Genomic DNA, 15111 nt, shown 5'->3' with positions numbered 1-15111 from the left:
AGATTCAGAGTGGGTCCATTTTCCTCATTGCAATGGCCTTTGATTTCCATTTGACCATTGAGTAAGGCTGATTTGAGTTTCCCAACTTGTTTCTGATGGAGATCTTCACTCACCCCTTCTTCCCTGGTGTGGTGGTGGTGGGTTCCATTTTGTGGTGGCAAAATGTATTGGGCCAGCCCTGGCCATCACTGCACCGTATGAAGTACTTTCTTTTGACTGTCCTAAATCTTCCAACATCCAGCTTCGTTGGAAGCAATTACTCTGAGCGTTATGTTTTTACTGTTCAGTTTCCAAAACACCACAGGGTCATTCCTAGATTGATCCAACAGGGAAACTACCAGTGTGGTTTGGAAGTGGCATAAGCCTGTTTAAAATGAAATTTATTTGGCCATATCCTCTAAACAACTGGCTGAAAATGCACAAGCCACATTTTATGCATGGGTTTTCTTATTTTTATATTATTTGTACATACAAAGTATACTATAAATATACAAGAATGCATAGTAATATAATCAAGATAAGATATGGATGCAGAGAAAACTAATTGTCTAACTTATAAATATAAAACAAGGAGTATAAATCTATGCATGAAAGTAGGAAATAGGTATGTGGATAAATAGGTTGCAATATTTAACTTCCTATATATTTTACACTAGCATATAAACAATCCTTGTCCTAGCTATTTCCAACTCTGTTTTTCACAAGCTTTGAATTTTCAAGTTGATGCAAAGCAATACTGTCAAAATTATCACTTCCCCCTTCTTTTAACCCTCATAAACCACCACATTTTAGAGCATACTTTCTCTACTTTTATTAACTTGGTTTTTCTGGCACTCCAGAAAAACCCCCCTAGAATATGCAATGTACTTCCAAAAATACATAATTCGTTTCTGCTTAGATGAACTAGCCCACTTCTCAACAAGAAAACTCAGCAAAGATAACAGCTGCAGTTCTGAAATTTATTCCAGTAAATGCTGAGAATCCCCAGAACTACAACTATTCGCTGCCAGTTTTTGTCTGTGGGGAGGTGGTGATAGAAATTCCCATAATCATAATTTCAGGACTTTGCAATGTAGATTTTGAAGGGGTATATACTATCAGGCTCAGGGTGCAATTTGACACAAACAGTGCATTCACACAAGCTTGGCACATTCTTTATGGGGCATTTATGCATAAACCAATAGTCAGGGTGGACTTGATTTAAATCAAATTGATTTGAATCACGATTTAAATCACTAGTCAGTAAGACTTGATTTAAATCATATATTTTTTAACAGAAAGACTCATTCTTGTTGGTATAATATTAATATTTACAAATGAGAAGAAGGACCTGGAACCAGCGAACTCTTATTAGTTGACTGGCAAGCACTTCAAGGTCTTGCCAAGGACTTACAGGTCCCCGTTACTATTTCCACACACACCCCTATTTGAATTTGCTTCTACTTTCAGGTGCCTATTCTGTACGGTTAAGTGTTAGTGCAGTTGTTGGAACCCAGTGGGATTGGGAAGAGGTTGCCAGCCCTGAAGTGCCTTCAGCACTTGCCTCAAGTCTGAGTTGCACAGAAATGCAACTCACTTGCACAATTATTACACAAAGATCCCAAGAATTGTGGAGTATTCCGCTCACAAGGTTGTGCTTTCATTTTTCCTGCTTCTTACTTAGCTACTTGTGCAGATCTGTTCCACTCCAAACAATCTGTTCATTGAACCTCTTGGAACTTTGTATTTAAGAGGGGCTGATTCTGTGTATATAAATTTGCAGCGGAACAATGGGATTAAGGTCCCCCCCCCTCCGCTCAACTCTGTGTATGTTTATTTTACAAGATTTTTCCTGTGCAGAAAAGGCACGTTATCTCTGCAGACGCAAATTCACACTTTTGAAAACTGAAAAAAAAAGCATCTGTGATAATAGCTTCTTGTTAGAAAAACTGCCCCAAATAATCTTACAGAAACCTCTGGAAGAGCATGACATTGTGTACGAATTAATGGAATTCATTTACCAAAAAATTAAAACATTGCATATAAAGCCTCATGCAACGTAATTGAAAACAAATCCTTATTTCCTGAAGGACTATAATGTAAGTTAAATAGAAAACTATCTTTAGAAAGATTTTTCCTCCGAAAGCATTTTATTTTTAAAAATCCAATTTAAATTTAAAAAAAATCCAATTTAAATTTAAAAAAATCCATTTTTTTTAAATCATTTATTTTTATCCACCCTGCCAATGGCTCTACACCAGGCTTCCTCAAACTCGGCCCTCTAGATGTTTTTGGCCTACAACTCCCATGATCCCTAGCTAGCAGGACCAGTGGTCGGGGATGATGGGAATTGTAGTCTCAAAACATCTGGAGGGCCGAGTTTGAGGAAGCCTGCTCTGCATGCTGATGTGAAAAGTAGGTCTGAGATGAAGAAAAACAGTTGTGGCAGTAAATTAACTTTCCTCTCCTCCGGATCCACCAGTAGATGAGTCATAACCTCATAACCTTTAAGTGAGATTTCCAGTCCGTTCTTTGCTAATTTTCTAAAAGACAAATGGTTGACATCACCACAAATTGCATCGTATTTACCTGGGATGTTCTCCCCAAGGTCATTCCGGTAGTAAAGCTTATTTCTCTCTCTCACGGCTAACTTGTTTTCCCACTTCTGCCTTAGCGGAAGCAAAAGTTAGCAGCTTGTAGGTAGTTTTGAAATTATGCAAATCAAGGTAAGTTGTTTGGAATTCCTTAGGGTTCCCTTGTTCTGTTAATTCTTTGAACAAGGAGTAAATGTTTAAAAGCAGAACACTCGCCATTTGTTCCACTGCTCATCTTTGTTGCATTTGTAGTTTCTTTTTGATCTTGGGTATGCTAAGACTGCTAACTGGGGAGCGGGATGGGGGTCCTAACCATTCTAGCCTTCATATGCCGGTGGGAGTTAATAAATTTCCTGCTTTCAGTCACTTGATTATTACGTTCATGATTGTCACACTTTATGGTTTTCATTTTTTTGTTTTATCTTTCAGAATGCGGCTGGCAAGTTAAAGCAAATGATCGTGCCTTCTATGAACAGCCCCAATTTATGAAAACGGCTTATCTGTGCCTTAAGAAAAGTAAATATGCAGTAAGTGGATTTAAAATCATGGTGTTGAAGGGGACCTTCACCTAGTCCATGGATCAACTAGTCGTGGTTGGTTGGTTTTCATTACTAGAGTACAAATCCCATCATCCCTAAGCAATGGCCCTAGATAGGACTGATGGGAGTTGGAGTCTAGAGAACCACAAGTTTCTAATCCTTCATCCATTCCAATTCAACACCTGACCTGGAGGAAAAAGTTCCTGCAGGTTTTTTTGTTTTTTTTTAATGCCTCGTTTTATCACTCTTTAAAGCACAGCACCAAACTCTTCGATAACATGAAATGGGTTACACCAGGGGTCTGCAAACTTTTTCGGCAGGGGGCCAGTCCACTGTCCCTCAGACCTTGTGGGGGGCTGGACCATATTTTTTGGGGGGGAAATGAACCAATTCCTATGTCCCACAAATAACCCAGAGATGCATTTTAAATAAAAGGACACATTCTACTCATGTAAAAACACGCTGATTCCCAGACCATCTGCGGGCTGGATTTAGAAGGCGATTGGGCCAGATCCGGCCCCCGGGCCTTAGTTTGCCTACCCACGGGTTACACCTTTTTACAGTACATGAACACCCCATATCCATTTCATATGACTTGTTCAAGGTGGTTACTAGTGGGAAAACTATAATGCACCTGCCTAACTGAAGGATGATTTCACTAAATGATAACGTTTCACATGAAATGCTACCTTGTTGGTATATTTAATGCTTTTTCTGTAATATGCTTCTTTGTCTTCTTCCACAGGGGAATGCAATCAAGACCTACAAGTATAATCCCATTACCTTCTTGCCACTGAATTTATTTGAACAGTTTAAAAGGGTCGCCAACTTCTATTTCTTGGTTCTACTTATTTTACAGGTAAAACAGGACTGTATAATTCATTGTGGAGACTGGCTCACCCACCCCACCCCTTTGTGCCCCAGTTAAAGCAGGTGTGTGATGAAGTACAACTCTTCATAGGTGGCAGATCTTGGGGTCTCAAATTTCAGCAGCACCCTGTGTGATGCCAAAATTCAGCACCCCTCCACCTATCGCTCTTCATTCTGAATCGTAGTTATGGTGCCCCCAGCGGTGACCCCAAGACCCAGTGCGACTGAACTGGTTGTTCTCCCCTAAATCTGCCTTTCCTCCTGCAGCTGAGCCTATTAAAACTGAAGGGTTGGGAAAGTCCTGGTACCATTATCAGTAGGAAATGGTCAAAGAGGATATCTGGGTTAATTGATTTTTAAATTTATTATTTTAGTGCATGAACGATGGAGCATGTAGGTGTTAGGGCTCAGAGAATCACTCCACCCTGACTTGAGAGAACAATGGCTCCCCAGCTTTCAACTTTTAAAGTCCTCCTCCCTGTGTAACTGCAATTCCATTCATTCCTGGAGGATCAGCTGTGGTGCTGGAACTGGTTTTGAGCTTAACGTGTAGATGCAAGCTTGTCTCGGTTAACAGCATGCTCTGCTCTCTCATTACACCTGCCTGTTTACTTGCTAGTGCAGCTCTTCTTCTGACCGTTGCTGCCTTTCAAAACATACCTTAGTGGAGGTTGGAGGGGGGGACAGGACTCCCCATGGTGCCAGGCAAGGAGAGTTAACAGTTCAAAGGTATTTACTGTGTGAAAATTTGTACTGTATATTGAAAGCCATGTGGTCTACTACTGAGATATGGCGTCTACAGATGTGTAAAACACCTTGGACGTAAATGCAGGGTAGTAGGTTTTTCCCCAAAAATAATAAATACCGGCACATACATAAATATTCCTATTTTTTTCCCCTTGCAGTGCATTCCTCAGATAACCACCCTCTCATGGTATACAACTCTGATACCTTTACTCTTGGTTCTCGGCATCACTGCGATAAAAGACCTAGTGGATGATATTGTAAGCATTGTTTTATTTATGTATTATTCCTCTTTTTACATTTCAGGGTGTTTCTCTCTCCCCCCCCCCCCCCGCATTATATTGGGGTAGTTAAAATAATTGTCATAAGAAACCTTCCTGAACCAAAGAACAAAAAGGGTGAATGACAAATTATAATTGTAACAACAGGTCAATTGGTGACCTGCAACAAATTAATAGAAGAGAGAATTGTGTTTTATGCCACCCCAAAGAATGAATCTGCGAAACCTTTGTTCCTAGCATGATTATTCACCGCAATTGGGGCTTCCCATTCTTTGCCTTCTGACCTATCAAGGAATGTACAAAGTTTAATTTTGTTCATTCAAAATAGAACGGATGATTACTGCTATTACTGTTTCTTAAGTTTAGTAGCCACTTTACACAAACATCTCCCCCCCCAAAAAAAGGTCTTACAAATAATAGTAACATGCGCATTAATTGAAAGCAAAGCAGGAGGAGATCAAACCATATGAACAACCCATTCCCTGTCCACCACAGATAGCAAAGCAAAAACAAACACCACTCAGTTTCCTGGGAGAAAATAAACTTCTTTGGCTAAAGATGTCAGTATTGGTGCCAGGCGAGGCTCCCTGGGGGAGAGAATTCTGTAGACGAGGGGGGAGGACACAAGCCCATTCCCTTGTTGCGATCCCCTGGATAGTTCCTAGGGGTGTGGGAAATAGAGAAGGCCTCTGGTGCTGGGACATGGGAACACTCAATTAGAAGATGACGTTCTGTAAGGTATTGGGGTTCTAAACACACACGCCTTCATTCCAACTCCATTCATTCTTCTGGGCTTAAGGAGCTGTGCCGAAGGAGTCTGAGGGCCTCATACGGGTTGCCCAGCTGTGCTTTAAGACAACAGCAACAACGATATAGGTACTTTTAATCTCTCTCCCTTCTTCTTCCTTTTTCTTAGGCTCGGCATCGGATGGACAATGAAATTAACAACCGCACGTGTGATGTAATCAAGGATGGCAGGTATGGTTCTATAGGTGTCACCTTAACAATTGTCTGTCTGAACAGCCATCACTCTGCACTAATCATACATGTTTTCAAAAAGGTTTTCTGTGGAAAGTTAGCGTGGCTGTTTTTAATAATTTTCTGCACAGCCAGAAACTGAGAGGGTTGAAATATTATTAGTTAATATTACCTAGTAGAAATGGCATATATTCTTTGAGAGCATTCAGCCTTTTTCTTAAATGTTATCCAGTTCACTTTTTAAATATATATATATATTATTTCTCTCTACTTAAGGTTTGAAAATACAAAATGGAAGGACATCAAAGTTGGTGATATCATCCGTCTTAGGAAAAATGCCTTTATTCCTGTAAGTGAAATGCTGTGTGTGTGTGTGTGAGAGAGAGAGAGAGAGAGAGAGAGAGAGAGAGATTTTTTTTTGCAGTGTGACGGCAGTGTCATTCACATGCATTTAATTTGCTTTATTCTTTATTTAATCAGGCTGATATCCTGCTGCTGTCCACTTCAGAACCTAATAGCCTTTGCTATGTAGAGACAGCTGAACTAGATGGGTAAGGGTTCTTTCTCCTAACGTTTACCTCCCCATAATATTAAAAAGTTACTCTTCTTTGTAGTCTTAGCCTTAGCCATGCTAAATTCCCAGTCAACATGTGGGGTTTTTTTGGTGCTATGTTTTAAAACTTGCTCTGTCCATTTTAAGGTTGCGTGGATTCAGAAAAGCACATTTTGACCCAACGTGCATAGGATAAGGAAATACTGCTCTTAAACATAATTAGGTTGTACAGTGGTACTTTGGTTCTTGAACTTAATCCATTCCGGGAGTCTGTTTGACTCCCAAAACCATTCGAAAACCAAGGCGTGGCTTCCAATTGGCTGCATGACTTTCCTGCACTCAAGCAGAAGCCACGTTGGATATTCGACTTCCAAAAAACGTTTGCAAACTGGAAGACTTACTTCTGGGCTTGCGGCGTCCAGGAGCCAATTTCTTTGGGAGCCAAGCTGTTCAAGAACCAATATAAATATTGATTTCTGGGTGAATAGCAAGAGCAGAGGTGGGGCTATTCTTTACCATTACATCCTGGGAGGTTGTCGATTTTGGATCTAGCTGAGTGACATGACACTCAGACCTAACCAAATATAGTCTTATCCATTGAGCCATTGTATAAATTGTCCTTTTTGTAGGGCATGGCTCACCATGGCTAGGGCTGCTACTGATAACTTCTTCTAATAAAAACTATTAATTGGCTCTGTTGTTTTGAATCATAGAATTACCAAGTTGGAAGAGACCACCTAGTCCAATCCCCTGCAATGCAGATGGCCAACTGACCTTCAGCATTTGCAGGAATACTTGACTATAGAGAGAGAAAGTAGCCTGAATGATAAGGGGCTTACACAGAGACAGGTGCAGCCATTTCTGTGGTCCTGGCTTCATACAGCCATTTTCCACCCCAATCTTCTGCTTCTGTAATCATGGTGCAATGCATATTCTCCCGTTGTGATCAAAGAAATGAACAAAAGGCCTGCTTGCATGTCTAAGCAAGCTCCAGGTAGCTTCCCCAAGCGGTGCTTAATAAAATCTATGTGCAACAAATGTGTTAGGGAAACCTGTTCTGCCTTGTTGGGATTAACATTTTATAGCACCATCATCTGATTGACCCAAATGGACATGCACCACTGTGTACTCTTATACTTCAGTAGCAAAGAACACCGTGTGACAAAGCACATCTTGTTGCTCATACCCTTGTTGCTCTCTTTGGAGCCCCAGGGGTGCTGTTTGCTTTGTGTGTTGTTCAGCTGCTGTTTTGTTAGAAACCCGCAGAACAGTAGAACAGAAAGCTAAGCTAAGGTTCCTTTTAATGGAACCTTAATGGTTCCTTTAAAATTTCTAATGGCCCATTGTCCCTATAGAATTTGCAACATTACAACTTTGCATTTCCCTCCTGTGCTTCAGTGAAACCAACTTGAAGTTCAAGATGTCTCTGGAGGTGACTGACAGATACCTTCACCAAGAGGGCTCCTTGGCAGCATTTGATGGTTTGTACAAACGTGCATTTCTTCTTAATTACATATGAATATGCTGTCTTATGCCATGTCAAGACACTGGACCAACTAATGCAGGATGGTCCAGCAGCAGGTCTGCAGGTTTGCAAACGGAGACTTTCCCAGCTAGTGATTTCAACTGAGAACTGTGCACGCAAAAGCCATGCTTTACTAATGAGCTACAGCTGCAAGTACCTAATGCCACTGAAGTTACAAAAAGAGGGGAAAGACAGTCTCTTTCAAAAACAAAAGCCTGGTTTGCACAACACTCTTTCCTGATTGCTCTCCTGTGAGCGGTGAGGGAAGCAAGGTTGTGTCATCTCTTCCTCCTTGTTCACCTGTGCTGTGCGCCTATCCTGGGAGATGACTGTTTCAGCAAAGGCTTTGCCACTTGCTGCCCCAAATGCCTTCTCGGTAGTGGCACCCACCCTGTGGAACGCCCTCCCACAAGATGTCAAAGAGAAGAACAACTACCAGACTTTTAGAAGACATCTGAAGGCAGCCCTCTTTAGGGAAGCTTTTAATGTTTAACAGACTACTGTATTTTAATACTTGATTGAAAGCTGCCCAGAGTGGCTGGGGAAACCCAGCCAGATGGGCGGGGTATTAATAATAATCATCATCATTTAGTCATAATCATCACCCTTTAGTCATAGTCAGCAGCACTAGGCTAGGTAGATGAACAGTGTTAAGCTGATGGCAGAGTCATGTCGCCTGACTACAGTGGGCCATCACTTTAGAAGTCTCTTCCCAAGGATATATGTTTGCACCTTTTCGACCGGTTTTCAAAAGAACACAAAAGCCTTAAGGGGGAGGGGGGAAACATCTAGTCAGCTTTTGAAAAAGTTTGGGTCTGTTTTTATTCCGCTGACACTGTTTTCAATTGCTGTTGCTGTTATATTTTTAGACATTTTGTGTTTATACTATGGTTTTTATGGCTTGGACTGTTTTGTGTTTTAATATGTGGTGAGCCACTTTGAAGCAGGTCGCCCTGAAAGGTGACCTATAAATAAGCAACAGGATGTGCACAAGACGGTACAAGTTGGTTTGGCACCCAATTCAGCACTTTGGAAAACAGCTGATCTCAGTCTGAGTTGGCTCATAGGCCAGTGATGGCCAAACATGGCCCTCCAGCTGTTTTGGGACTACAGTTCCCATCACCCCTGACCATTGGTTCTGTTAGCTAGGGATGATGGGAGTTATAGTCCCAAAACAGCTGGAGGGCCAAGTTTGGCCATCACTGTCATAGGCTGCCCAATTTGGCTTGTGTCTGGCTAATTTCCACCCCATTCATGGTTGGGAAACTAAACAATAGCAATAACATTCCCCCCTTTTTGACAGAAGTGGATGACATCTGCAGACGTAGTTCTCTTCTCACTAGATGCAGCCTGCTAAATTCCAGGCAAATAGGGGCAGAGGATTTTGTTCTGGACACTCCCAAAATGTGTTGTTTTTCCTCCCAAACAGGAACTACCTGTGTTTTTTATATTATTATTGGAAATAATTGGGTGAAATTTTCAGGCAAGATTGCCCCTTCTGAAGGCATGAATCCTGACAAATTTCAGAGCTATATCTGTAGTAGTTTTCACACAGGGGTAGTCATTTGGGGTTGGGGGTATTTTTTGAGGGGGAGGCAGAAAAGGATTCGCTTAAATGACCCCAGTGTTTTGAGATCTGAAAATTGCAGGTATGAGAGGGGGCGGGGTCCCCTGAGTAAGAAAGCTTTTCTGTTAGGCACCTTAATGTTTGTTGAGCATTTCAAATAATTCCCTCTTATTGACATGTTGGTCACGATGAAGCTCTCCAATGATTAGGGACTCCAGCTCCCATCATTCCCAACCAGCATGGTGAATGGTCAAGGATGATGTGAATTGTAGTCCTGCAACATCTGGAGGGCCACAGATCCCCATATTTGCCATTGCTTGTGATTACTCCATAGTTTCCATTTATCTCCTGTGTAGAACCACTTCTAGCATCTGATCACATTCCAGTCAGATACAGATGCATATTTTTTTTGCTATATAACATGCTCATCCAAATCGCCTCAATAGTTACTGAGAGGTCTCCTTAAATTGTCTTACTATAAATGTACTGCAGACTTATCCATCGTAGGCTAAAAGGGAACTGCAATCAGTGAGTTTCCTTTTTTCTTGATGATTGATCTGCTTCCTCGTTTGTGCCTGTATGTTTTTTACTTCGCTTCCAAATGCCGTCTTAACCTCATCCCCTGAAACATTTCTGCCACAGAGACCAACTCTACAAGTGGTACATAACTATATGTAAAAACTGCAGTGCATTTCTCCCACAGTTGACGCAGTAGGAAGCTAAGGGGTGTTGTTCCTTCAAACATCTCCTTTTAAATATTGTACTTTTGCAGAATTCATTGCTTAATATTTAAAGAGAATGGCTTACCGTGAAAATGTTGCAGTAGTAGATAGGTAGCCGTGTTGGTCTGCCATAGTCAAAATAAAAAAAATTCCTTCCAGTAGCACCTTAAAGACCAACTAAGTTAGTTCTTGGTATGAGCTTTCGTGTGCATGCACACTTCTTCAGATACGTGAAAATGTTTTAATACATTCTTGTGACGTGGTGTTTTTTCCCCTCTCCTCATTCTTTTTTTGAACTACCACACCAGGTTTGATAGAATGCGAAGAGCCCAACAACCGACTCGATAAATTCACAGGGACTTTGAAGTGGAAAGGAAAAAGCTATGCTTTGGATGCTGATAAAATCTTGTTGCGTGGCTGCAAAATCCGGAACACTGACGTTTGTCATGGGCTGGTCATATTTGCAGGTATCTGTTTTGGAAATGGAATGCTGCTGCCTGCTTAAATTAGAGCTGGACCAATGCAATAACCCCAGCTTTTTAATTTTTTTATTATTTCATGCGGTTGGGGTGTAATTGTTGACATTGATTGGCAGGGCTGAATGTAGGAGTCTTTGTTAGCCCAGCCTGGAGTTGTTGGAGGCTGAGCCCAAAACCTTCTCCCTCACCTAATGCCATACCCTCCAATATGTTGAGTCCCCAAAGTGAGACACGCTCCCACACGAGTCATGTGACCTGTGAGGGATCATGGAGCCCCAAAAATGTGTTTTGGGGTGCTGCGTGAGATCGCTGCTCCAAAAAAGTGGGGTTTTCTGGGGGGGGCGAGATCTTGGCAAGAAGTCATGTGAGATCACGGCACCCAAAATGGCTGCTGAGATCTTATGGGGGGGAAATGGGGTGTCCCGGTTTTTCTGGGACACTTGTAGGGTATATAATTATTAGGGTACACTTGTAGGGTATAAAATTATTTGGGGAAGGGAGGTCTTTTTACCTTAACACAAGGTAGTGATTGTTTTTTTTTAAATAAAATACAAAAGACTTATTGAAGCTTGCATCTTTCCCATGGGGCATTCTGCTTTAGACTGGGATGCCCATAGGTTCTTGTGAGAAGCCAAACTAATGGAAGCATCAGTAAGGTCTTTTTTAAAAAAACTAAGAAAAGGAAATTACTTGCATATTCATGCAAAGAGACATCCCAAAATGTCTTAAAATCCTCCCCACACCTCTATATAAGTCACACAATACGCACTTTTGCATGAGAGGAATATTCCTATGACAGTGTATTGTGCCTGGGATATTCAGCTTACTGTTTTCAGCAACAGAAATAGCAGCTTTAAAAAATAAATCATTTGTTAGAGTTGCCACTATATTAACAACGCAAGTATATACATTTCTACTTAGAAGTAAGACTCATTGTGTTCAATGGATCCTACTCCCTCACCTAAATCTATGAGAGATAATCAAATGTGCTTATATTATTTAAAATTATTCATGTTCATAGTTGTCTTTAGCCGTTAAGAAAGCAGTTTTAAAGTATTCATATTTGTTTAAAATTCAGTGACATTTACACTGCAGTTTTTAATATGATTTTAGGAGCAGACACAAAAATAATGAAAAACAGTGGGAAAACACGGTTTAAAAGGACTAAAATTGACTCCCTTATGAATTACATGGTTTATACGGTAAGAAGTTTTGTGTTTGCTTTTTGCTTTTAGAGCTTACGGGAGCTGTAGCTCTTTACTGATCGCTAGCTTGCAGTTCTGTGCAAATTAAATATTTCTTTTGCTTATTGACAGAGTCATTTGTGTACCTAGCACAGGCTCTGCAAAGGCTTCCTGCTTGCTTCCATACTGAAGTTTGTGTGGGTGGATGGTTTTCTGTGAGTGAGGCAGGTAGAGAGAGGCCAGGACTTGCAAATACATAGAAGTGTCATGCAGAGATCTGCAGGTTTAGCTTTCCCATTAGGCAACTCTTAAGCGTTTCACTTTATGTGCTTTGTTAGGGTCACGGCCGGCATTTAAGAAAAAACACCTTACCTGGAGAAACAGGTTTTGCCACAGATACTTGCTGCTGGCTATATCCAAACTATAGTTCTGCAGCGTGGGCAGCTTTTAAAGATGGTTTGGAAGCTCCGGTTGGTGCATAGCTGTCAACTGTCCCTTATTTGGTGGGAAAGTCCCTTATCCCAGCACTGTGTCCCGCTGCTGTCCCTTATTGATGATGTCCCTTAAATTTCCCGGGTTTCAAAGGAAGCAGCTCCTCTCCCTCCCTCCCTGCCGGCTAGGGAGGAGGGAGGCTCCAGCTGTGTTGCTTGGCTGCGTTGCTCACCCAATAAGGAGTCTAAGAATGACTGGGGGGGTGGAGCTTGCATGCCTTGTGCTGATCAAATTGGCCGCGTTGCCTGGGGACTCTCCTTTGCTCAGCGCTTCCCAGCGGAGAGGTGACGGTGGTTTTCCTTGCTGCATCCCCTTTGCCGGGTTGCTGCGCTGTGGGAACCACCGCTTGAGGCTTCGTTTGGCTGCTGGCTGGGCTTTCTACCTTTGGCTCGGAGGGGCTCAGAAGTTGAACATACCTGTGCTCTGAAAATCCCTTCTTTTGGCTGCTGGTCCCTTATTTTCAAATCTGTAAGTTGACAGCTATGAGTTGGTGTGGAGCTGCATTCGTCAACCTGTTGCCCTCAAGATGTTGTTGGACTGCAGTTCTCATCAAGCCCCGTTCAGAATAGCCAATGGTAAAAGACAATGCAGATTGTAAACTAGCAACACCTAGAAGCATCAGGTTGGGGTAGTTAGCGCAACATGTGGCTGCTTGGCTGCTTTGGGTAGCTGGGCAGTTAGAACACACAACTGTTTTCCTATCAGCGGCACTGGATTGTCAATTTGCTCCTTGGCCCAACTGCTGGTGGTTACTGTATTTTTCGCTCTATAAGATGCACTTTTCTCCTCCTAAAAAGTAAGGGAAAATGTGTGTGCATCTTACGGAGCGAATGCAGGCTGCGCAGCTATCCCTGAAGCCAGGAGAGCGAGAGGGATTGGTGCGCACCGATCCCTCTTGCTCTCCTGGCTTCAGGGATAGCCACGCAAAGCCTCCAGAGTGCAGCGGGAGCACTCCTATCGCTGTGCTCCGGAGGCTTTTGCAGAAGCCAGGAGAGCGAGAGGAATCGGTGCGCAGCGATCCCTCTTGCTGTTCTGACTTCGCTTCGCTGGAGAGGCACTGCACAGCTTTCCCTCTCTGCGCAGCGCCTCTTCAGTGTAGGAGAGGCGCTGCGCAGAGAGGGAGAGAATATATTTTTTTCCTTGTTCTCTAAAACTAGGTGCATCTTATGGTCGGGTGCGTCTTATAGAGCGAAAAATACGGTATCTTTAAAGACCTAAGCAGTTCGATGCATATGGTCCCTACACTGATGGTTCCTAAAGGGGCCTTAAAGACTTTTTTTGTTTCATTCCACGTTGCTTATAATTGGCATTTATGTCAGTACTTTTCTGCTTCTGGTCTCCCGATGTACTATTTTTTGCTGTTTTGTCTGCTTTTATATGTGTCATAGTCTGGGCAGTTGATATTGATTTATCAGGTGCTCTGATGCTTCTTAGCTTGGCTGCATTCACATGTAACACTGGCCATAAATCACAATTAGAGAAATTAACCAGTGCCTGAGCTGCGTGCTTCGCTTTATACCTGCCCCCTCCTCTCAAGGAAGGCAGAAGCAAGTTATGGGGTGGCTGGTTTAGCATTATGCAGTGATTTCCCCCCCTAAAAATAAATAAATGTTTAGGGGTACTCTCATTTTCCTACTCAAATTGAAATACTGCCCCTCAATGAGGCCAAACTTAGATTCACAAAATGTTTAGGGGTATGCGTAGCCCTGTGTCCACCCCAGAAAAAAAGCACTGCAATTGGGACGTGGGTGGCGCTGTGGGTTAAACCACAGAGCCTAGGACTTGCCGATCAGAAGGTTGGTGGTTCGAATCCTCATGACGGGGTGAGCTCCCGTTTCTCAGTCCCTGCTCCTGTCAACCTAGCAGTTCGAAAGGACGTCAAAGTGCAAGTAGATCAATAGGTACTGCTCTGGTGGGAAGGTAAACGGCATTTCCGTGCGCTGCTCTGGTTTGCCAGAAGCGGCTTAGTCATGCTGGCCACATGACCCGGAAGCTGTATGCCGGCTCCCTTGGCCAATAAAGCAAGATGAGCGCCGCAACCCCAGAGTCGGTCACAACTGGACCTAATGGTCAGGAGTCCCTTTACCTTTACTTTTACAATTGCCACACAGCCTTGGTTCCTCATTTGCACAGGATCGCTCATTTAGTGTCCTCTGGAACCCCCTGCCTATTGACATTAGGAAGGTGCTTTCCCTGGACTGTTCTAGATGCTTGCTGAAACCTTTTCTTGTTTCAGTGGGCCTATCCAGACACAAGATTTGGGTACAACTGTTTTTAAACTTGTTTTAAGACTTTAATGGCTGTTGTTTTAAAAAATGCTTCAGGTTTCTTTTAATGGCTTTGCTTTACTTTCAGAGTGGATCTACACATAGGAATAATGCTTTAAATAAGTTAGAAATGAAGTTATAACAAAGGGGGGAAATGCTATCTGGAAATCACATAGAATTTTCTTTTTGCTCTCTGGCGCCATCTGGTGCTGCATGTTTATAACATTGTTTTTTGACCAATGTCGCTGAGTCCTCAAGGGTACTGTTTTATCACACATGGGTTTGCTGCCCTACGTTCCTTTGGGAGGAAGGGTGGGGTATAAATGTAATAAAATTA

At 42.4% G+C, this 15111-nt stretch overlaps 1 protein-coding gene across 1 annotated transcript in view; it reads left to right on the top strand.

Annotated features, from left to right (window-relative positions):
- Positions 1 to 15111, top strand: part of LOC309542861 (phospholipid-transporting ATPase IC-like) — a 62683-nt gene that overhangs the window by 30642 nt on the left and 16930 nt on the right. The window contains exons 3-11 of the mRNA XM_082241832.1: positions 3003 to 3100; positions 3858 to 3971; positions 4888 to 4986; positions 5924 to 5985; positions 6262 to 6334; positions 6466 to 6536; positions 7937 to 8019; positions 10661 to 10819; positions 11945 to 12033. Coding sequence (XP_082097958.1) covers positions 3003 to 3100; positions 3858 to 3971; positions 4888 to 4986; positions 5924 to 5985; positions 6262 to 6334; positions 6466 to 6536; positions 7937 to 8019; positions 10661 to 10819; positions 11945 to 12033 — 848 coding nt within the window. The remainder of the gene's footprint in view (positions 1 to 3002; positions 3101 to 3857; positions 3972 to 4887; positions 4987 to 5923; positions 5986 to 6261; positions 6335 to 6465; positions 6537 to 7936; positions 8020 to 10660; positions 10820 to 11944; positions 12034 to 15111) is intronic.

The sequence above is a fragment of the Podarcis vaucheri genome (genome assembly GCF_965113315.1).
Source record: "Podarcis vaucheri genome assembly, chromosome: 11".
NCBI classification, from domain to species: Eukaryota; Metazoa; Chordata; class Lepidosauria; order Squamata; family Lacertidae; genus Podarcis; species Podarcis vaucheri.
The sequence above is the reverse complement of the archived record's forward strand: the minus strand, read 5'-3'. Positions and strand labels throughout refer to the sequence as shown.